Here is a 23,476-nt window from a genome sequence, read left to right as displayed (position 1 = left end):
CTTTAGCAGGAATTTCCAAATATCAAAGTGGTCTTGAATTATCCGTTAATCGAAAACTTAGTAAGGCCGATACAAATATTTAAAATCTATTTTGTCTCCCCCCCCCTCGGATTTTTTTTGCCAAAAAATAATATTTTGAGGGGGCAACAAAATAAAATTCGGATAATTTTGAGGATTTTCAAAACATTCTTTAACAAATCCGAGGAGTTTTTTGATTTTTTTCATTTTAATATTTATTTTTTGTTAACCTCCCCCCACCCCCCCGCTTGATCATTCGGAGACCAGTAGGACAAAAAGTTAATTAAACATTTGTAACGGCCTAAATAGATTCAACTTACTGTTGTTTTTCGAACAGAGAGGAGATGAAAAGATTTCATTAATCTGCATTTACGCCCAGACCAAAGAGCTAAATAGGGGAAAAGACGGCTTTGGCAGGTATTGTTCTATTATTGTCAGGGGGTTTTTGTCGACCAAATTTTATGAATTTTGGCCACAATATTCTTTGATATGCAAAGAATGTTTAGGCCATATTTGAGCATAATCAGTCATAAAAAACCCCCCTGACAATAATAGAACAAAACCTGCCAAAGCCGTCATTCCCCTTACGTGTAATACTTATGCAGAAAAGCGAAAATTCTAGGGGAGGCTAGTTTAATCCTAGGTGGGGCTATAGCCCCCCCTAGCCCCCCTGTAGTTACGCCAATATGTCTCCATTTTTTTGAAACTTGAAATTTTTGAAACTCTTTAGATGTGGAATAAATTCCACGAAATTTTGTCATAATCAATATAAGTATTCATGCAATTCCAAAATGTATGCTATGTGCTGAAATAGTTAAGTACCGATGAACACAAATTTGGAATCATAATTTGTTTTTTATGAGTCATAAATTCCATGAGTCATAAAATTATGAGTCATAAATCAAACTCCAGAATAACATAGGGTTTTTGTAGTTACTGACGTTAAGAAGAGGCTTTATTATGGTTTTCTGAATAGGTGAGCGATTTCTCTGCAAAAATCAAAGAGACTCGAGAAGCAACCAAATCGATCTGAATTGTGCTGCAAAAGAAATGTTTTTTAAAAATATTTCTTTAATGCAATCTCTGTTTTGAGTGCGAAGGTTGCATAAGTTTTGTCCTAATACTTTCAATGGAATGCGTTGTTGATTTTTCTGTCACTGTCACTGTAAGATTCTTAAGTTTTATAATTTTATATTTTTCTGTGCCAGAATTATAGCGAGAGCAAAAAGCTCCATAGGAATTTGATCAATTGTTTTGCGGCATACCTTGCGATTAACTCGAAGATTTTCGAAAGAATGGTCGTTCGAAATTTCATTGACCGGATTTGTATACATGTGCTCATTTTGATGTAGTTGCTTCAGTCTTTTTTGAAGCAGATGGTAGTTTAATAGAACAGAAATATTTATATCTTAATACAATTATGTTTTTATGTTTCTGCGACCAGGATACTAGTCAAACAAATGCAGAACAAATTTATTATTTTAAACTAGCAACTGAATTCAAGTGACGAACAATAAAAAATATTGTAAATCTATTATAGGTACAACACATATTTTCGAAGAAATATAAGTTATTGTAATTTTATTGTAAATACATTAGATGAATTTATTTATTCGAAAAATCATACAATTCATAAACAATATTGTTTATAGTTTCGCCCATGAATTGTATTGTTTTTGTAGAGTTTGCACCATGGAGCTTATGGTTGTTTTTTATCCGGGATAGCCTTCTCTTCAGTCCGTGAATATCAACTCTTTTGAAAATTTACACGAGCTATGTGGATCTTATTGTGGAACACGTTCAAAAAGTAAACAATAATTATAGTTATACATTTAAAAAGGCCTTAACAGAAAATATTCAGCTATTAATGTATGATTACACATTTTATATAAATTTTAGAAGTGGCATTACATTTTTTGCTGCGTAATGTATATACGTATAAGTAAAAAAATACCAGAAAAAATGTAAATGTTAAGAACTGTGCCATAAAAGTCGATAAGAAATTGAAATAGATTAATACTTAATTATTAGTGGAAAAAATGTGGTGTTTTAAAATGAGCCCTTTTCCAATGTTGCACTCTTTGACAGATTCAAGCGAAAGTGAAAAAAAATTGTAATTTGAAGCCAAAAAATCAGTCAAGGCTTAGTCTAATAAATTTTGAATGGACAATTTAACAAACGACAAGTTATTATAGTAAAGGCAATTAAATATATCGCGCATGATAGGATTAATATCTTGGTGCTTGGATATAAAACGTGCATTCCGCTAATGGCGTGCTGTATTTTCAAAAACTGTTTCAACCGTCCGACACCGTTCTCGAAAGTCACATTTTTCAATGTGCCCAAGGACAGCAGGCGCCAACTGTGGCTGGAACGATCCGGCAACGAGCAAGTTCAAAATCTACCTCTGACGTCGCGGCGAGTTGTTTGTGAAGCGCACTTTGAAGAGCACCATCTCCGGCGCCAATTCCATCGGACGACACTGAGCCGGGATGCGGTACCCATTAGTCATGAAACGGTGTTTCATTTAGTACAAGAGGATTCTCCGCCCGTATCGGAACGAACTGGCGAACAAGTTGCATTGCGATTGTGCCAAGAGAAAACGGAAACCGATGTTAGAGAGGTTCCCAATGGAAGGTGAGTTTTTGCAAAAGACAAAATTATTTACTCACACGGTAATGTTTTTCTCAATAATTTTAGCGTAAATGAACATGAGTGGGTTGAAGACCACTTGTCAGAAGACGAAACAGAGCTTTTGGAAATCGAATATATGGAGGAAACAGAAAACGCATCACAGGAAGTATACCAGGTTCAAGACGAATCCAAAGCGGAGCTACTTTTCGAAACCATTGCAACGCAAACAGATACCCCCGAAACAGCAACAAAGCAGACTGAAACCCAAGATGTCCTGGAAAGTCCTCCTTGTAAAAAACATAAGCCTAATGAATCGGTCAAACTGACTACCGATCGAGCAACTAATACAGATGAGATACCAATTAAACAAGAACGAGTGCAATCGCCTCCGGTTGAAGATGTCATTCAAACTACCGAGCAGTCTACGCAAACAGAAGCACGGGAGGTGCAACCGCCAGCTGAAGTTAAACAAAAAACGGAGGAGGAATATTTTCTACTTTCGTTGGCCGAACCATTGCAACGACTTCCACCGGAGAAGAGAGCCATGGCCAAGGTGAAAATGTTGACCTATCTGGTGCAACTTGGTTGTGGGATGGACAATGCCCAATTGTAGTAGGTAAGTATTTTTTTAGCTTTATAGCAAGGATGTTAACGATCATTCAATAAATGGGGTTCGAAAATTTAGAAGTTTCTCAAAAAGCTCATTTTAGAGGATGGAACGTGTTGTATGGTGAACTTCTCCTTTACAACCCTGCCGAACAGTTCGTTGTTTGTATTTCGCTAATAACGAAGTTTAAGCCCTACTTTCAGTAACTTATACTAAGTGATAAAAAAAAATTCTAATAGCGTAATTCATAGTCAATAAGCATATTATTTGTTATTTATAATAAAATTAAACACGGGTCAAAGAACTCAGATGTGAATCGATTGGAAAGAAAATCATATCCTTTCAATTTTTATACGGCTTTTCTCACCAACTGACAGATTTTTATTCATTTTCAAACTAAGACAGTAGTGGCTTGAGCGGTTCTATACATTCCGTTTTGTACCTAGTCGCATGTCGCCAGTCACGAAGTCTAAGAGTATTAGTCAGCTCACCGATATGATAATTAAAGCTGCGTCACCTTCAATATTCAGAATAAGGAGTATGAGTATGAGTAAAAGCAGCAAGAGCGGTTAGCTCGAACCGATAGCCGACAAACAATAAAAAACGCAGATGATAAGACATGGACCAACTTTTTAAATGGCTTCAATGTATATCAATCGGCGACATAACTTTGGAGCCGTATTACAGGGTTCTCTGAAAAAGACGCTTGAAGGGTATGGCAATTGAGATTAATGGACCAACAACGAGAGATCCAGCCATGATCGCAAACGTACTGGCAGAACTTTTTTATGAAATCTTCTATCAGCGATACTCCAACACGTTCTTACAAAAACATGTTTAACTTGAAGAAAGCATTGAATTAAATTTGGAGAAGATTTGTTCTATGCGACGAACGTTTTTAACGTAAAAGATGGTTCTCAAGAGAGGACAATGTAAGCCACCCACGACGAGTTTGTATCGGTGGTGACGAAATCAAGGTTGTTGAAGAATTCGTGTACTTGGGCTCAAAGATGACCTCCGATAACGATACCAGCAGAGAAATTCGGAGATGCATCATGGCAGGAAATTGTACGTACTATGGATCCCGTAAAACGCCCCGATCGAATAGAGTTCCTCACCGTACCAAACTGACTATCTACAAAACGCTTAATAAACCGGTAGTTCCTTACGGACATGAGACCTGGACGATGCTCGTGGCGGACCAAAGCGCACTTGGAGTTTTCGAAAGGAAAGTGCGGCGTACCATCTTATATTGTGGGCGGTGCATTTGGCGGACGGTACGTGGAAGAGGCGAATCAACCACGAGTTGCATCAGCTGTTGGGAGAACCATCCATCGTTCACATCGCGAAAATAGGAAGACTGTGGTGGGCCGGGTACGTAGCCAGAGTGTCGGACAGTAATCCGGTGAACATGGTTCTGGACAACGATTCGACGGGAACAAGAAAACGAAAAGTGGAGGACGGACCCTCCGCAGAGTGCGTGGTTGGCGACGTGTTACACCATGTAGCCATGGATCGAGTTGAATGGAGAAGACTTCTAGGCCACTCCGGCCTTGGTCTGATAATAAATAAATAAAAAAGAAATACGAAAGGCGCATCATCTGTGCAAGTCGGGCCTACTTCGGACTCCAGAAGAAACTGCGGTCAAAAAAGATTCACCACCGCACCAAATGTGTCATGTAAAAACCCTGATTAATCCACCTAGCGGTGTTGGTGCCTTTCTCGTGCAAAAATAGTACTAATAAAATATGAGTGAGTGTTTTTAGCGTGTTTTTACATATAAAATAGTATTTTGGCCATAACTTCTGATCCCATAGTCCAATCTGGCCAATTTTCAATAGCAAACAATGGGACAGGATTCTAAGTCGAATGGAACTTGTTGCGAGAAATTCGGCCAATGCTAAATTCCAAAAAGTGTGTCTACAAAATTTTGTACACATACACACACACACACATACATACATACACACAGACAGACATCACCTCAATTCGTCGAGCTGAGTCGATTGGTATATAACACTATGGGTCTCCGAGCCTTCTATCAAAAGTTTGGTTTTGGAGTGATCATATAGCCTTTACGTATACTTAGTATACGAGAAAGGCAAAAACTCTGATAAGACTCCACGGACATGAAACTTGGACAATGCTCGAGGGGGACTTGCAAACACTCGGAGTATTCGAGAGCCGGGTGCTTAGGACCATCTTTGGCGGAGTGCAAGAAGACGGTGTGTGGCGGCGAAGGATGAACCACGAGCTCACCCAGCTCTACGGCAAACCGAGCATCCAGAATGTAGCTAATGCTGGAAGGGTACGATGGGCAGGATATGTTGCAAGAATGCCGGACAGCAACCCTGCAAAGATGGTGTTTGCTTTTGATCCGGCAGGTACAGGATGGCGTGAAGTGCAGCGAAACTGGCCAACCAACTGTCGGTTGGCAACAACAAATTGCGGTTCCCGGCTAACTTCTGTCATCGTGTTTCTGGTCCATTTACGTCGGCTGCCTGCCAGCGAAACCATCGACACTGTTATCCCGCCGGCCTAGCTAACGTTGCAATTTCAGTTGCCGCTAATCTCGCTCCTCGCTCAGCAATCCTGTTGGCTCAGTTAGGTCGCCGCCACTGTTCTCACTACAAGCTACCACAGCCATCGCGATTGTCGCTGATCCATTGCATCGTACAGTAATCCTGCCAGCCTATAACTAGTGTCGCCACCGCCATCCTCGCCGTGTCATCATCATCTGGGTCGAGGTCGTTTGATTGCTGTATGGTGGAGAGCTGCTAGAGAGGCCCATGATTTCGTCGATTACGATATGAGCAACAGATATATAATACATCCATCCTTGCCTCACTCTAGCGTCCTTCTATTGTGCAGGACTCTGTTTTGTCTAGACCTCCCTTGCCTCCACAGTTTTTCGTGATTCAGACGATCGAATGCTCTTCCGTGGTCAATTAGTACCAAATGGTGGAACTCTTGAAATCCGTTGACCTACTTCAGGATGATTCAAAGCATGAAAGGATGGTTTTCACATGATCATCCGAGGCGCAATCTTGCCTGCCGCCATAGGAGAATTGTCAACCTTTCCCTATATTCGAATTAGGATAAGTCGTCAACACTTGGAGAAGTTGTTCTAAGAGGTCGAGCCAACGCTTCAGCTGATCAGTTGGATCGATGAGTGACTGACATGTCGCGTCTTTCTCTGACATCCACGGATTCGTTGAAGAACTTGGAACTCGGGTAGTGGATGTTCTGGAAGGTAACAGTGTAGTAAAGAAATGTGGGCGGCGAAGAACGTTTTTATCGAAACCTGCGAGAACAACTTGAGTGATCCGCGCACTCTGCGAAAATAATGGATTGCAGATGTAGCACGATGGAAGATCGAGAAGCATAGTGAAGCAAAGGCTGAGGAATGGGAAGAATCAGAGTAGTAAAGTACGGCAGATCAACAAGTTGGAAGCGAAGTTGGAAGTGTCCCTTTATTTGCTATTCATAGACTACGGAAGGGATTTCTGTTGTATGAATTACTAAAATCTGGCGCCCAGGGATGCAAGGGATTTTTAGAAAGGGTTGGAGCTTTGTCTGACCCTATTCGGATAGTTGCTGATGTGAGGAAAGGATGCATTTCATCTCCACTGTTACTTCTCAGCGTAATCGATAAAATCTTGGTGGATGCGATTGGCCGTGTACCATACCTTGAACTGCTTTGGCAGTTTATTGTTGTGGAATATCTAGACGACTCTGACTTGGCTAATGATCACGAAACGCAATATTAGTACTGCGACGCTCTTTTATGCGGAGTGGGCTCAACGAGCTGACCGAGGGCTGCTTTGAGGCGGGTCCCACCATTGACTTTAGCAGGACCAGGTGGTTGAGTGTCAACGGGAGCAGCCCCTCACAATTTGCAGTAACCAGACGATCGGAGGATGTCAATATCTTGACAGTCTGATATCATCAGATGGTGGTCAGGTGGTTATCGTCAACAACCGCAAGTCGGTTCAACATGCAGTTATTCACGTGGGTGAAGTCACGATCGCATCAAAGCGGAGTTTGAAGCTCCTTGGAGTCGTAATAGACGACAAACTGATCTTCGCCAGCCATGTCGACTATGCGTGCAAGAGGGCTTCGACTGCTGTTGCAGCATTATCGAAGATGATGTCCAACAGTTCCAAGGTGTGTCCCAGTAGACGTAGGCTACTGGCAGGCGTTGTCGTATCTATTCATCCATCAATTCAGCTGTTTTTGGTCGACGGTACAGCAGCAGTGCCTTTCTCTGCATTGTTCTCTCCGAGGGAGCTAAGTTGGTTGCGACGAAACGGACGCATGGAGAAAACAGAACTGTGCAATAAAAATCCTATTCGACTAGATGCTGATGTCATATTAGAAATTTAGAGACAATACTTGTCGATAGAAAATCCTTCCGCACGCGATAGCATATGAGCAAATCAAACCACCTTCCTTTTGCCAGTGGAGATATATCAGCTTCCACACTGATATTCTTCCCTCCCCCTTCATACGGGAGTTTGGCAGAAGGAAGGTCGTGCGATATGTGCCATCACAAATATTGCCAAATATACAAATCCGCTCGCTTTCAAATCGACTTCTATAAATACATTCGTCATGCCTGCCATATCCTAACGCAGTGGTGCTCAGCATTTTGTGCGTTTTTTCCCTTAATTTGTTTGTCACACAATAAAAATCAGCTTTCACCTTACATGTTAGTACTTGGACGAAAGCTTTCAAATATATCTATCAGCTGAGGATATTAAAACGAATATTGGTGTTAAAATCACTTCGTACGACTTGATCAAAGTAAAATTACCTTGCGGCCCGCGGGCCGCACTTTTGTTTTGCTTTGATCGTTTCGCACGGAGTGAATTTAACACCAATATCCGTTTAATTACCCTCATCAGATAGATATATTTGAAAGCTTTCGATCAAGTGCTAATTTGTATGATCAAAGCTCATTTTTATTGTGTGAGAAGTAAATTAAGGAAAAAACACCCAAAGTGCTGAGCACCACTGTCCTAACGGAACTATCAATTCTATACTTTCGCCTCTAAATCTATCATGAACATAAACGTCTAATGTCGAATTCGTTTTTAAAAAGTTCCAACCTAGGTTGGAACCAGTTCCAACCTAAGTGCTGTCAAAGTGTTTTTGCCTTTCTCGTATACTAAGTATACGGTAAAGGCTATATGATCGCTCCAAAAACAAACTTTTTATAGAAGGCCCGGAGACCCATAGTGTTATATACCAATCGACTCAGTTCGACGAATTGAGGTGATGTCTGTGTGTGTGTGTGTGTGTGTGTATGTATGTGTGTGTGTGCGCAAAACTACTCAAAAAATGTCACTCATTTTTCGGGCACTTATCCTCAACCGATTTGCTTGCAACAATTTGCATTCGACGCAGAATCCTGTCCCATTGTTTCCTATTTGAAATTGGCCAGATCGGACTATGGGATCGAAAGTTATGCCCAAAATACAAATTCATACGAAAAAATCGCGTAAAAAATGTCACTCATTTTTCGGGCACTTATCCTCAATCGATTTGCTCGCAACAAGATGCATTCGACGCATAATCCTGTCTCATTGTTTCCTATTTGAAATTGGCCATATCGGACCATGGGATCGAGAGTTATGCCCAAAATACAAATTCATTCGAAAAAATCGCGTAAGAAATGTCACTCATTTTTCGGGCATTTATCCTCAACCGATTTGCTTGCAACAAGTTGCATTCAACGCAAAATCCTGTCCCATTGTTTCCTATTTGAAATTGGCCAGATCGGACTACGGGATCGAAAGTTATGGCCAAAATACAAATTCATACGAAAAAATCGCGTAAAAAATGTCACTCATTTTTCGGGCACTTATCCTCAACCGATTTGCTCGCAACAAGTTGCATTCGACGCAGAATCCTGTCTCATTGTTTCCTATTTGAAATTGGCCAGATCGGACTATGGGATCGAGTGTTATGGCCAAAATACAAATTCATTCGAAAAAATCGCGTAAGAAATGTCACTCATTTTTCGGGCACTTATCCTCAACCGATTTGCTCGCAACAAGTTGCATTCGACGCAGAATCCTGTCTCATTGTTTCCTATTTGAAATTGGCCAGATCGGACTATGGGATCGAGAGTTATGGCCAAAATACAAATTCATTTGAAAAAATCGCGTAAGAAATGTCACTCATTTTTCGGGTACTTATACTCAACCGATTTGCTCGCAACAAGTTGCATTCGACGCAGAATCCTGTCCCGTTGTTTCCTATTGAAAATTGGCCATATCGGACTATGGGATCGAAAATTATACCATTTTTGCCTTTCTCGTATACTAAGTATACGGTAAAGGCTATATGATCGCTCCAAAAACAAACTTTTTATAGAAGGCCCGGAGACCCATAGTGTTATATACCAATCGACTCAGTTCGACGAATTGAGGTGATGTCTGTGTGTGTGTGTGTGTGTGTGTGTGTGTGTGTGTGTGTGTGTGTGTGTGTGTGTGTGTGTGTGTGTGTATGTGTGTGTATGTGTGTGTGTGTGTGCGCAAAACTACTCAAAAAATGTCACTCATTTTTCGGGCATTTATCCTCAACCGATTTGCTCGCAACAAGTTGCATTCGACGCAGAATCCTGTCCCATTGTTTCCTATTTGAAATTGGCCAGATCAGACTATGGGATCAGAAGTTATGGCCAAAATACAAATTCATACGAAAAAATCGCTTAAAAAATATCACTCATTTTTCGGGCACTTATCCTCAACCGATTTGCTCGCAACAAGTTGCATTCGACGCAGAATTCTGTCCCATTGTTTCCTATTTGAAATTGGCCAGATCGGACTATGGGATCAGAAGTTATGGCCAAAATACAAATTCATTTGAAAAAATCGCGTAAGAAATGTCACTCATTTTTCGGGCACTTATCCTCAACCGATTTGCTCGCATTAAATTGCATTCGACGCAGAATGTCTCATATTTTCTTATTGAAAATTAGCCAGATCGGACTATGGGCTTAGATGTTATGGTCAAATTACTATTTATTGTGAAAAAGAGTTCAAAAAAGTCTAGTTCACTTTCTTAGCACTTATACTTCATCTATTCCCCAAGCAACACAATTTCAACAAATCTGGTTGCAGTAACCATATTGTGACTGAATCCGGTCATATATAAGTTACTGTGATTGATGTGCAATATGTGTGCTTCTCAGGTCGCTCGCAACAGATTGCATTCGACGCAGAATCTTGTCCCATTGTTTCCTATAGAAACTTGGCCGGATCGTACAATTGTGTCAAAAGTTATGGCGAAAATACTAATTTTAAAACTACTAAATAAAATGCCATTTTTTGCTCTTATGTTTATCCGATTTGTTTGCAACAAATTGCGTTTGGCGAGATTTTTTTTATGCATATAAACAAATATTTTTTTTTTTATAATCTTTATTAAAGAGGTTTTTAGCCCAAGGCTAGTTCACCTCCGATAAACAAATATGAAAAATAAGACCAATCCACATATTGGTGTTATTTGAGATTTTTCCAAACCTTTTGAACGAACGAGAAAGGCACCATCACCGCTAGGTGGATTAATCTGGGTTTTTTATTCGCTCAGGTTGGAACTAGGTTCGCACTAGAAATACTAGAATAAGAGATCGGCAAAGACGCCATCTTGTTTCCAATCGAACCGTCAAAAGCGGTTCCAATTCGACTTGTTTACTTTTTGCTCCCATAAGAAGCAAGCAAAAAGTTCAAGTGCTCCCAGTATTATTTTCACGATTTCATGCATTTTCATACGTTGCCATTTCGACAGTTTTTCACTCCGCCGGTCTCTGGTTATAGGGTTGCTAGTTCGCACTAGTTCCAACCCCAAAGCTGTCGGGTTCGCACTGTGTTGTTTCACGGTTTCGCACCGGGTTCACCAATACAACTGTACTACAACTGTCAAAACCACGTAGGTGGGTGGGACTGGGCGGAATAAACAAGCAGAAGGGAGAAACGAAACTATCTGTTAATTAATATAAAATGCGCGTTGAAAATCTTTTTTCGAGGAATTTTGTGATATTTGTTATTGTAGTTTAAAATGAAATTAATCCGGTAATGTTGTCTAGATTCAGTTTTAAAAATAATTGTTAGGGAAGTTATGTATTCATAAGTTCATTTAGTTTTCCTCACAGATGATGTCCTAAATTAGGTCGGTGGATGGAATTATATAGTTTGGGAATTCCCCTTGAAACCCGTTCACAAAATCCGCTAAAAATTGTCAGAAAAATATATTTAAGGAATACCAAATAGAATTATGTCTTATACAGAATTTCTCTTTCGTGCGTTTCAGAATTTTCTTCGGGAATTCTGGCAGAAATTACTTCAGAAATTCTTTCTTGAATTTTTGGCGATATCTTTCAAGAACTCCTCCATATTTTTTCCAAGGGATCCTTTCGAGATGAATTCCTTTGAAAATTCCTCTAGGAATATCTTTGAATACTGTTCCAGGATTTTCTCTGGAAGTTGCTCCAGGAACTAATTTGGAAATTCCTACAATATAATTCACAGGAACTTACTCGAAGTATCCTTCAGGAATTACTCCGCATGTTTCGTACATAAATTGCCCCGAAAGTACCTTGAGCCATTCCTCTGGGAGATTCTTGAAAATTGAAAATGCATGGGGTCCAAAATCTGACGGAAAACTTTCCCGAGGTGTGAGGCTACCTTTATCAGGAGAGGTAGCTGACCGGAGACGAGCCATCCTCGGGCTGAAAGTCTCTTTAATAAAGACACACAAAAAAAAGGAGAGGTAGCTAGGAAAAAAAATTAGTGAATCCTGGAGAATTTTTATTACATGCTTCTGAGTGTTCTTCGAAAAAATACTTTTGCAGAAATAGATGAATTTACGGAAAATACGAAATTCTTGGTATAAAAATGTGCACGGGATTATTGAATATAATTAAATAGGGGAACTGTTCCGATATCCATCTCACTGAGCATATATTTATCTCAACGGGAAACAAAGAAATGCAGCACCAATTTCGTCGCCTCTTTTTGTCAACATTAGTGCTCACTGCTGACAAAAATCCCAAAAATAATAAACAATCCAAATTTCTTTCCATTGCTTGTTTTTGATGGGATGAATATCGGAGCCATGAGATGAATTCCAGGAGCAGTTTCCCTGTTTAGGGCATCATTATCGGTCGCGAGCATTTTAATCACTCGCGCAGCGCTTTCATTTTACTTTCGTCACTCGTTTCCGTATCGGTCACTATTTCCGGCTCTCAATTTGGTTGTTGTATTCCGTACCGGTGACGTTTGACAGTTGACAGCAAGGATGTTAACGATCATTCAGTAATTTGCGTTCGATCATTTAGTAGTTTGTCAATAACTCATTCCAGAAGCTGAATTTCAAAATATGTTGTATGGTGGACTTCTAGTGCGAAGGTTTTTCTACAACTTTGCCTAATGGTTCGTTATTAGAATTCAACTAATAACGGAGTTAGAGCGCTAGTTGCAGTAACTTAGACTAAATGATTGGAATTTTGTTATCATTTAGTCTAAGTTGCTGAAACTATAGCTATAACTCCGTTACTAGTGGAATTCAAACAACGAACCATTAGGCAGAGTTGTAGAAAAACCTTCGCACTAGAAGTCCACCACACAACATATTTTGAAATTCAGCTTCTGGAATGTGTTATTGACAAACTACTAAATGATCGAACGCAAATTATTGAATGATCGTTAACATCCTTGGTTGACAGTTCATCAAATAGCAGCGCTCGTATCGCGCTACAAAATTTGGTCTCCTGTCAGTCGCGCTACTGTAATAGCAGCGCGTTTAGTAGCGACCGGTAAAGTGTCAAGTAATGATACTGCGCTGCCAAACGGCTTAAACTCACCACCGGTAAGCTTGCTCTTATATCCACTTAAAAGTAAATTCCACTATCCGCAAAAATCAAGCCCCCTGAAACGGCTGTCATCTGCATACAATTTGATTGAAGCCGAAAATTTGGTGCTAAACTTGGTGCTAGCTGTCAAGCAGTGGCTTTAAGCACGGAACACAGTGACGCATGCGACAATATCGCTCGAGGAGAGATTTAATTCGAATAAAAAATAAAGAAACAGTTTAAAAAAAGCGCAGCATCTAAAATATGTTTCATAAATGTATTGCAATTATCTCTATAGCTGATTCGTTAATTTCAGATACACATGTTTCGTTATAGCCCAAAAGTTATCAGCACTGTATTTGTCACAATAACAAATACCAAATTATTATTAATAACAAATTTGTCAAGTTTGCCTGATACCCATGTCGATATCTTAACGGTTTGATAGATATCTAAAGGAATTTGACAAAAATTTGGCATTGTGATAAAGAGTGGGCCTTTAATTTCTAATGCATCGTTCTGTTAAAAAAAAACAAATTTTTGCAAGTAGAAAAAATAGGACTGCAAACCAATTACCTGATTGATCAGCAGTGATTTATTTTTCCTCCAAATTTAAGAACACTATTCTCGTTGGAATCTGAAGCAAAATAAAAAAAAAAACGCTGGTATCTCCAGCAGTTTTCAGTTCATGTTTGAATTTTGTTTAAATAAATAAAATAATTATTTATTTTGCTGCATAGAAATGCGGCGTAATTGCAAAGTTCATTGATCTAAATTCCGTAGTTAAAATAACGCGTTCAATCGCCAAACATACAAAATTTGAAATTCGTGATTTAATCTGCAGAAAACAGAACAAAGCTGTGCAACAGTGAATCTGAACTTAAATTAATCTGAGGCAGCTGCTGGGAGAATGCATGTTTCACATTCATATTAAAAATTAAATGCAGCAGAACAATTTGAATCACTACTAATCTGATTTTATTTTTAGGTTACTTAGGATTCTTAAGATTAACTCATAATCGACAAAAATTCAAATGTTACACATTTGCGACATGAGCAGTATGGTTAGGTTTCTCGTCAGCTAAAAGAACTTTTTTCCGGTGCATGATCATTGGCAGCTCGATAGTTATTATTTTTAATCTCCTGACTTTTACGCTAAGTCCATTATGCTTCAAAAACCTATGATTCTGTCAACACACAAATGGTCCAGATTAAAGCAAAATTTTATCCACTATGCGACATCCACTTCCAGTTGGATCAGATCAAATGTAAAGAAAAAAGGCTCCAATAGTGTTTCATAAAACACCTGTCGATGGCACGTACAATGACTAAGTAGATTAATTTATCTTAGTTTCGACGCCCACATTATAGTGAGCTCAAGTTTGTAACCAAAGAGCTAATGCGTCAAGTTCAAATAGATGAATTGAGTTCGTCAACTGAAAAGTAGATGTGCTGTCTCATATCTCATAGAGGCAGTTCAATAATTATCGAATAACCCTGCCTGCAGAGCAAGATAACTTTTGATAGTTTAACGTTTTAATGGTTTTGGGAGGTGCACCAGCCTTTTTTAAGACTGGGTATTTTTTAAATCTTCGAACTGGCGCTTTCAAGTTTAGGGTAAATTTTGCATTTTGAACCCCTAGAGGAAGTGCTACCCAATATCCGCTTATATCTTTCAAATGAGACGTATGATACAAGCTAAAATCACATAATTTCATAGATGAAAGTCTTATTTATGGGCATCGGATGTTTATAAATTGCTGAGATTTTTAACAATCTGAAACGAAAATATTCTTTGTTTTGGAAAGTGCAACATATTTTGGACCCCCAAATGTACACATTTTGGACACCCCCCTTTTAGGCTGTTCAAAAATGAATTTTCAATTTGCACAGGTAATTTGAGCTAAAGCAAAGTCTTTCTTTCGATTGACATGCTTCAATGAGAAGATTGCAGCGATTCAAATTTGCAATTTGCACTTCTTCTTCTTCTTCTTTCTCGTCGCTCCGTACACACTTAGTTTTTATTTCTGCAGCTCGGCAAAAATCCGCACAGCCGTGCGCCAGCAAAATAAAAAACTAATATTCCGGCAAAAATGAAGTTTGTTAGCTGATTTTCGGCAAATTATTTGCTGATTTTCAGCAATTTTGACAGAAATCTCGGCAAAAAACATGTTTGCTGGGGCACGGCTGTGCGAATCTCGGTAAAAGTTCAACATTTTGCTGACATCCCGGTAAAGAAAATTAAGTGTGTACGAAACGTCAGAGCATTAGATTATTATTTATAGTCATTTGACTTTACTTGTTGATGTTTTCCGTCTGGTTTGATGGTGGTCATTTTCCGTGTGAGTCAAAGCACCGATGCGCCTTGGATTCACATAAAGAGTGGATTTCGTCGTATATGGTCTATTTGATATAGGGTCCTAGTTCAGTTCTAAATATTGCTTCTGATTTCTTTCAAAAAGTTCACGCACTTAAACATATTTATTTATCATGTTCTGATTAGTCAACGCCAACGCACTGCAGTACACTGGATGTCCTGGATCATATGTTTCGAATCAAAACAAACACGATGCTACGCACACCAACATATCCAATGACAGATGGAACTGAAAATGTTTTTTTATTCAGGGTTCGGGTTGGCACTGACCCAGGTTTAAAAACGAATTCGACATAAGTTTGGAAGATGATATTAGCATTTCCATATCATTGTAAATCGTTTTACTTCACGTAGAAGTAATACACTCAAATCATTAATTAGCATATAAGTTTGGTTGGTTGATTCGCTATACACCGTTGCAAGAGCCGTAATGTAGGCAATTATTGATAATGTGTATCACACTAAGGGGAAACCAAATATTTGAATCGAGAAAAGCACCGTCACCGCTAGGTGGATTAATCTGGGGTTTTTATATCAACTTGGGAAATATCAAATGAAACAAATTTATGTAAAATACATTTATGTTTACTTTTTTATCTTTCAGGTATACTTTTGTTATGCTGTTGACGCATTGGTTCACATCGAAGAAGACACCTGTAGAAGCGCGATAAATGCATTGCTTCTTGGAAGAAAAATCATTTTAGTTTGAATAATTGAAACATTCCTAGAAGGTAAGTTCTTTGTTCAATTAATAATTTATTTAACTATTTTTTTCGTGTTTTAGGCATGACGTTATGAAGGAAGGGAAGGGAAGCATAGTAACTCATAGTAACTCTACCCAATTGATCTAACATGAAATTTCCAATATTATAGTGCATGCAAGCTTCATTATAAATATGTGGTTTTGTGACCTTTGAAAACAAGTGTATCTTTGGCTGAATATTCTAGAAACATCAAAAAGTCCTGCCAAATAAACAAAAGTGAACAATGATGGTAGAATGAAGTGTTTTCAATCTTCGAAAATGGCGAGGTAAGTGATGTCTGTTAAATTTTAAAAGTTATTTTCTATTTGTTGTAAGACTTCTGAATATCACACCTGAATCACAACAAAAGGGCTGAAGAGTATCTTGTTTCCAAATTAATTCAAGAAGATTTAGAAGTGATGTGGTTCCCTTTTCCCCAAAATGAATGTCTGTAATTGTAATAAAACAATATCTATTTGATAGTTGGGCAATAATTTGCTACGAGTTATTTACAATTAATCGTTCTCTGTGGTATATTTTTTGGGCACTCCATTTACAAATTTGTATATCTGAATCACTAACATGAAATCTGTGTTAGGGGCACACTCAGTAGTTTTACAATTCTTGGCTGTAGACAGGATTCAGTTTCTTTGCAAATAATTGCCTAAATTCTGGCTATTAGGCGGAATGTCGGAATAATGAATTATTATAGAAATTTATGTGATACCAATATGTGTAGGTATATTCGCAAACTTTTTAGTTTTCTATACTAAAATTTCGGTATTTCGGGCATGGGAAATTGACATTTTTATTGTATTTTTTTTGACTATCTCGTATTATCGTATAATACTAAGTAGCATCGCTCTCAAGCCGAACTTTCGATAGAAGTGTTATGTACAAATGATTTTTTCAACTTTCGAAACGAGATTCCGAATAGTTTCACAAGGAGTCCTGATGAAATATGCGACAAATTTTCCAATTAAATTTATGGAGTTTTCCGAGTGAATTTCTAACAGTTTTCAGATGAAACTTTGCAGAATTTCTTCTGTAGAACTTTGAAGAACTCCGCGATGAATTTAAAAAGAGTTTTTCAAGAAAATTCCATAGATATTCTCTACGAAATTCCAATGAATTTCCCAATGGATTTCTGAAGAATGTTTCGAGTGAATTTAAAAAAAAAACTTCAAGGAAATATCGAAGAATTTGAAATGTTGAAAAAATTTCCGTGACAGTTCTGATAATGATTTTTTTCGGAAATTATTTTGATTTTTCCCGAAGATTTCTTTCGCGTTTTTCTGGAATTTCATAGGGTCCAAATCCCTTTCCATCAATCAAAATGAACAAAATAGTGCCCAACCCGATACACGTCTGAACCCACCTTCCAGTTTGCACAAGAAAATCATCAACACGATTAGCGGTTCAAGCGAACACAAATTCAGGAGAGCGAGAGAGTATGAGCCACCCGATGCGACAGAGCTGGTGCCCGTGTCTGGCTTCTCGCCAGTCGGGAGAACATCCGAGCGTTCAGTTATCGTTTCGCTCGCGCACCGTGCTGATGTGTTCTCACGTTGGCTCCCGTGTCGTGCCCGTGGATAATCAGTTTTGCCCTTTTTCCTTTCTTCGGTAGTACCGTATACAATTCCGTTGAATGGTGTGTGGACTGACCCGTGGACTGTGTATGTGTGTAGTCCGTTGAGAAGCAGAGAAAGAACGGCGATTCATTCATCCCACACGCACACCCACAAACCCAAAACAATCCCAGTGCGCTGAGGAGCTTTGTGTTCCGAATCGTGGGGGTGTGTGCGTGCATATCCTACGGCTCGGTTTTGTGCGCGCTAGTTGGCGGTCGAGCGCTCCAAGTTTTGTGTGTTGGTGTTGTTACTTTTCCGTCCCAGAGAAGAGCGATCAGAAGAACATCATCATCATAATCATCGCGCAAGGAACGAACGGGGAGTAGCAGAGAGATATCAAAATGGCTACTAGTGATGATGAACATTACCATCTCTATGAAGTGTTTCAAAATTGTTTCAACAAAATCGCAAACAAGCAGCCTGGTAAGTGTCGGAGCGTATCCGGAAGTTTCTGGCGCTTCTGCGGATGGTAAAAGTGAAGTTTGACGGGCCGTGTGAAAGTGGTAAACTACGAGTGCGTGTTGTCCCCTTCGAGTAGTTAGCCTGGAAGTTGGAGATTTTTTGTCATCCATATTTTCAATGATTTTCATTCGGAGCTCGCTGTTCATTCGTGGGATGCGTCGGTGTTAGTGGCGCGCGTTCCAAGACGGTGGTGGAAGGTGGTGTTTTAAAGGCTTCGCTGTGTTGACGTTATCCCATGGTTTTCCGACTACAAGTAGCGTTATTATTGTTCGCCGCGACAAGCACCTCTAGTTCGGGGTGCGTGAATGTTTTTGTGTGTGCGTACGTTCGGCGCTCTTGCGATGACCATTAGGGTGAGTTCGGATGGTATTATCAGAAATGCTTAGAGCTGAATCTTGAATATTACCTCTCTAACAGTGATTTATCGAAACGTGTTCAATTCATAGTAAAATTTTTCAAAGCCATGCACAATTCTTTTTTCATATTGATTGTTCAAAGATTTGTAATGCTTTTCCACCGACTTCGAAGCATTTTGTAATAGTACTTGTTTAAAAATGAATTCAGCTTTACGGTAACTAAAACTAGTTCATTACTTTTCATCTCCAAAATGGGATGAAAAATATTTCATCGCGTGGTTAGTTAACTTTTATGTCGAATCATTCTCTTAAAATAATCTTCTCGAATATAAATGCATTACTTATAAATTTTAGCAATCAAAGTGTGCAACTTAAATTGCTTCGCTTTACAAATGAAATTTTGTTCATAAAACATGCAAGAATGCACATTCTTTCCTTTTTCTGGCAAATATAATTTGTAACTCTTCGTGAAGATTTTTTAAGGTCATGCACTTCATCTGCATATTTTATTTATTATGAAACACGTGCGAATTAATGAGAGCACACATTGAAATACTTTTGGGTATTTCAATAGTAAATAATTTAACATTATTTATGAAAAAATCCATTACTTTTATAAATTAAATCCATGCTTGCGCTCATAAACATCCACGTTAAATGAATTAGTAGAATAGAATCCACGAACAACCGTACACAAATTTTACGTTTTTGCAAAAATATCATGTTTTAGAATGGTGTTAAACTATTCAACTGAAGGAGAGTTAGAAGTTCAAATATTCTTCTTCTTCTTCTTCTTCTTATTGGCATTTCATCCCCACACTGGGACAGAGCCACCTCGCAGCTTAGTGTTTATTAAGCACTTCCACAGTTATTAACTGCGAGGTTTCTAAGCCAGGTTACCATTTTTGCATTCGTATATCATGAGGCTAGCACGATGATACTTTTATGCCCAGGGAAGTCGAGACAATTTCCAATCCGAAAATTGCCTAGACCGGCACCGGGAATCGAACCCAGCCACCCTCAGCATGGTCTTGCTTTGTAGCCGCGCGTCTTACCGCACGGCTAAGGAGGGTTTCAAGTTCAAACATAATGAAATTTATTGTACATTTAATGTTCAGTTAAAAAATAACACTCAGCATTTCTGATAACACCTTTCGAACCTGGAACACCCTAACGCAAGTTTTTCGCTCTACTGGATGTATTTGGCCGCCTTCTAATATGTCTCATGCGTGTTGCACACACAAGTGAATGGTGGTGGTGGTAAATGTATCTTTGTGCGCGGTGGTGTCAGAAACCCTCTACGAAACACAACATCACGAAGCCAGTGCTAAAAGCCTTTATGTCAAAACCTTCTATAAATATTATGATGAAGGCGCACTCCGCCAGCAAAAACGAAACGAAACACTGATCATCACGATGAAGGGACTCGGACTGTCGCGGTCGGCGGTGGTATGCAGAAAATGATCGAAGAATGGCCAAACGGCGAAATGGATTGACAGTGTAGAATATAAGATATGCATTCGCCTTGGACACTTCTGATCGGTGATGGTTCGAGGAAGATTCACCAGTAAATGGACCGGGATAAGTGAACATGAATCAAGAAGAACAAGGTTGCCAGGCCCATGAGTGTCGTTCGTCGTACAATAGGATTATGCAGCGTCCGACGTGGATCATCGGATGAAGTTTGGTATCATAAGACTGCCTCTTAAGACACAGATAAGCAAAACCCACTACTTTTATATTTCGCAAATTTTAACCAGTAACTATCTTTATGAAGTTCATCCATAATTAGTAGAATTGACTCCTAGTGTACTACTGTGCTATAACCTGTATTCTACCCTCGGGACAAGTACACGCAACATTGAACTTGTTTTCTCTTTCTTCTGATTAGGGTTGGTTGAAAACTGTTGAAATAACTTGTCTAGCATATTTTTGGATATTTCCAAAACAACATCTACTATTGTTACACATAAATATCTTTAACAGAAAATGAGCATCGTATTTCTTACACTTAATTGGTATTTCTAGTCCGAGTCACCATTTCCAAGTAGATCAGTCATGTGGCTATCCCAACGTTCTTTAACGAGGCAATAGAGAAAAGTTTGCACGCGCGTATATGTCTTCCATCGTACATTTCCTTTATGAATGAAATAATTCTGATTTAAAAAATATTTATATATAAGGACTGTTCAGTTTATAAAGAGGACACTTTGTATTGTCGATGTTTTTTAAACCATCAATCTTTTTAGAAATCTGATTTCTTTTCGTTCAATATATTGTACGTTGATTTCCCTATTGGACCCGACCGTTCGAAATAGTCGCTCCTTGAACGGTCGTTGAAATCGCCGTTTTCACCTTCCCACCCGTCTTCATAGTAAAATCTGTCAAAACTTACAAGTCTGCCACGTGCTTTTTGCTGTTTCCCTCGCACTTCTCTTTCTTTTTCCGATGTTTTGACATCTGTTTTGATAGACAAGGAGCAAAAAACAAGGTAATCTACCAAACATTTGTTGAGTTTGGCAAACCTTGCTGGAAAAGGGAACGTTTGAAATAGGCAAGTGAACCGACCTTCGAATCCATTGGTCAAGTATATCCACAATATTATCTGACCTTCTAGAAATGAAATCCAATTATCCACGAAACAATTCTAACTCAGAAATTTGAGATATTCATAACTATCTCAATTTATGGAATTTTCAACAGCTCCAACCGTTTATATTCCGTTTTCGGGCTGTCACAGTCTCTACTGCTTCTAGACATCGACAAATCATTGATAGTGTGTTTCTTTCCGATCTTCTTGATAATTTTGTTGACATGCCGATTAACATTTTTTTTTACAAACTGTCAATTTTGCTTATAAAAAAAATTGTTGGGAAGCTTATGTTTACGCGAAATTCGAGAAGCTTTGACAATAGGCGCCATTTTGTTAGATTTAAACTGTTTTATCTCTTTTCAAAAGTTACAGTTAATTGACAGTGTATTATAATATACGATAAAACATACTCCATCGAAATTGACCAATCTGACTGTATAATATCGTTAAGTAAAAGTGTCCTCTCAATAAACTGAACAGTCCTTATATTTTTTTAAATGTACATTTTTGATATAAAAAATATGCTGACTTGAAGCAAGAATCAAATTATGCTACTCCGAATTTAGTTGGTAAGGCATTCTTCATCTTACCAATTGATTTCCTGCTTCAAAACTGATTTATCAATGGTTGATTCGTAACAAATTTTAATATCACTGTGAAGATACTAGATCTCGAAGGACTTTACCAAGAGACACATGAACGGGGGATCTTGGATAGATCAAATCATGGAAATATATAGATCAGGAACATTGAATCTTTGCTGGGAAGCTTCTCATAGGGATCATGTTTATGAATATGGCCAAATCGAAAATTAAATTATCCGAGTCGATTAAGCGGTAGATACGCGGTTACAGCGCAAGACCATGCTAAAAGTGGCTGGATTCGATTTCCGGTACGATCTAGGAAATTTTCGGATCGAGAATTTCCTCAACTTCCCTAGGCATAAATGTATCAGATTTAACAGAACTACAACTAGAAGAACGCATTAATTATTTGTTCATAAGTATAGAGAAAAATTGATTAGTTTTGCCATTCCTTCCACATCCACCTTAGGTTTTATCGGTGAAACTTAGGTTGCCAATAATCTAATAGATTTGAAATGCGATGCAGACACTTGCCGTAAAACTCATACGACTTCCTTTCTTCTGTTTAAATAAATGATTTTGTACTCAATTTAACATATGCCACGATGATATGTAAATGCTAATATCATCTTCCTAACTTAGACGTCATGTTCATGATAGAATTAGAGGCGAAAGTCTAGATTTGATAGTTCCGTTAGGATACGGCAGGCATGAGAAATGTTCTATAGAAGTGGATTTGAAAGCAAGCGGATGGCAATATTTAATAACTCCCTTATGAAGAGGGAGGGAAGAGTAGAGTAGAGTGGGGCAAGAGTACGCACTTAGTTTTCAATCGATCATGTGGCCCTTATGAAGCAAGCTTCTGCATATCAAATCAGTATCGATGATTCATATACTCTTCCTTTATGTTACCCAGTGGAAAACATATTGAAATTATTGAGATTCGTTTTACTAGAACCCTTATTGCAAGACAAGTGAAAAACGCACTCTTACCCCACCGGTGGGGTAAAAGTGCGCATCGGCTGGGGTAAGAGTACGCATTTATCCAATCATGTGCTTTAAGTATATATTAACACAAATAAGAGTTAATAACATTTAATTGATATTTAATGAGCATATATTAGGGAATGTTTAAAGATTACGTAGCTCTTAAATGGGGAGGGGGTCCTAAAAATGTGCACTTTCATACGAAAAACCATTGTTTTTTATATATACAAAAAACTACAGAGGTAAAAATATATATCAGGTTACGCGTGGCGTATACAAAGGCATTTTCCTTAAAGAAAGTCCACCAATCACGTAACGTAAAATTTGGCTATTTCTTCACCCCTCCCCCCTATCTTACACTATTTGTATGAATCCTCTAAAAATTATATGGATCGTCACACATCTCGCAACCCCTCCCAGCTAAACGTTGCGTAATTTATGAATGTTTCTTTTGATTAAATGAAATTATCATTTAGATGAAATTGTGTTTTCGTACTATGTTTAGGTGTACAACAAGTCCTAATTCAATTTTATTATTTTGCTTCAGTGCTTTGTTCGCTAAGTCCTTTCTAACACCGAATTACTTCAACTTATCCTCAAAACTTGTGATAATTTCAAATTCTGC

At 38.5% G+C, this 23,476-nt stretch overlaps 2 protein-coding genes across 11 annotated transcripts in view; both read left to right on the top strand.

The window, feature by feature from the left end:
- The first annotated feature begins 2,083 nt into the window (after window positions 1-2,083).
- On the top strand, window positions 2,084-16,487 carry LOC134217519 (uncharacterized). 2 transcript variants are annotated; one of them, XR_009981074.1, is made up of 4 exons: window positions 2,084-2,655; window positions 2,719-3,268; window positions 16,100-16,226; window positions 16,280-16,487. XR_009981074.1 is itself a non-coding variant. In XM_062696281.1 (2 exons), exons 1-2 carry the CDS (start codon window positions 2,288-2,290, stop codon window positions 3,263-3,265), a joined length of 915 nt encoding a protein of 304 aa, XP_062552265.1. In that variant the 5' UTR covers window positions 2,084-2,287; the 3' UTR covers window positions 3,266-3,563. The 2 variants fall into 2 exon arrangements, 1 of the variants encoding a protein (XP_062552265.1); XM_062696281.1 differs by lacking the exons at window positions 16,100-16,226; window positions 16,280-16,487 and having other exon boundaries at window positions 2,719-3,563.
- A 1,276-nt stretch (window positions 16,488-17,763) lies between these two features.
- The window catches only part of LOC134213265 (protein daughterless), a 124,618-nt gene continuing 118,905 nt past the window's right edge, over window positions 17,764-23,476 (top strand). For 6 of the 9 annotated variants that reach the window (XR_009979425.1, XM_062692144.1, XM_062692141.1 and 3 more), the window contains exon 1: window positions 17,765-18,292. Coding sequence is in view for 8 of the 9 variants with exons in the window: in XM_062692144.1 (XP_062548128.1) it covers window positions 18,211-18,292 (82 nt within the window). In the remaining variant the exon portion in view is untranslated. Of the gene's footprint in view, window positions 18,293-23,476 lie in introns of all 9 variants that reach the window. The other 3 variants (XM_062692143.1, XM_062692138.1, XM_062692142.1) reach the window with 2 other exon arrangements.

Source organism: Armigeres subalbatus, chromosome 2 (genome assembly GCF_024139115.2).
Source record: "Armigeres subalbatus isolate Guangzhou_Male chromosome 2, GZ_Asu_2, whole genome shotgun sequence".
Lineage (NCBI taxonomy): Eukaryota > Metazoa > Arthropoda > Insecta > Diptera > Culicidae > Armigeres > Armigeres subalbatus.
The sequence above is the reverse complement of the archived record's forward strand: the minus strand, read 5'-3'. Positions and strand labels throughout refer to the sequence as shown.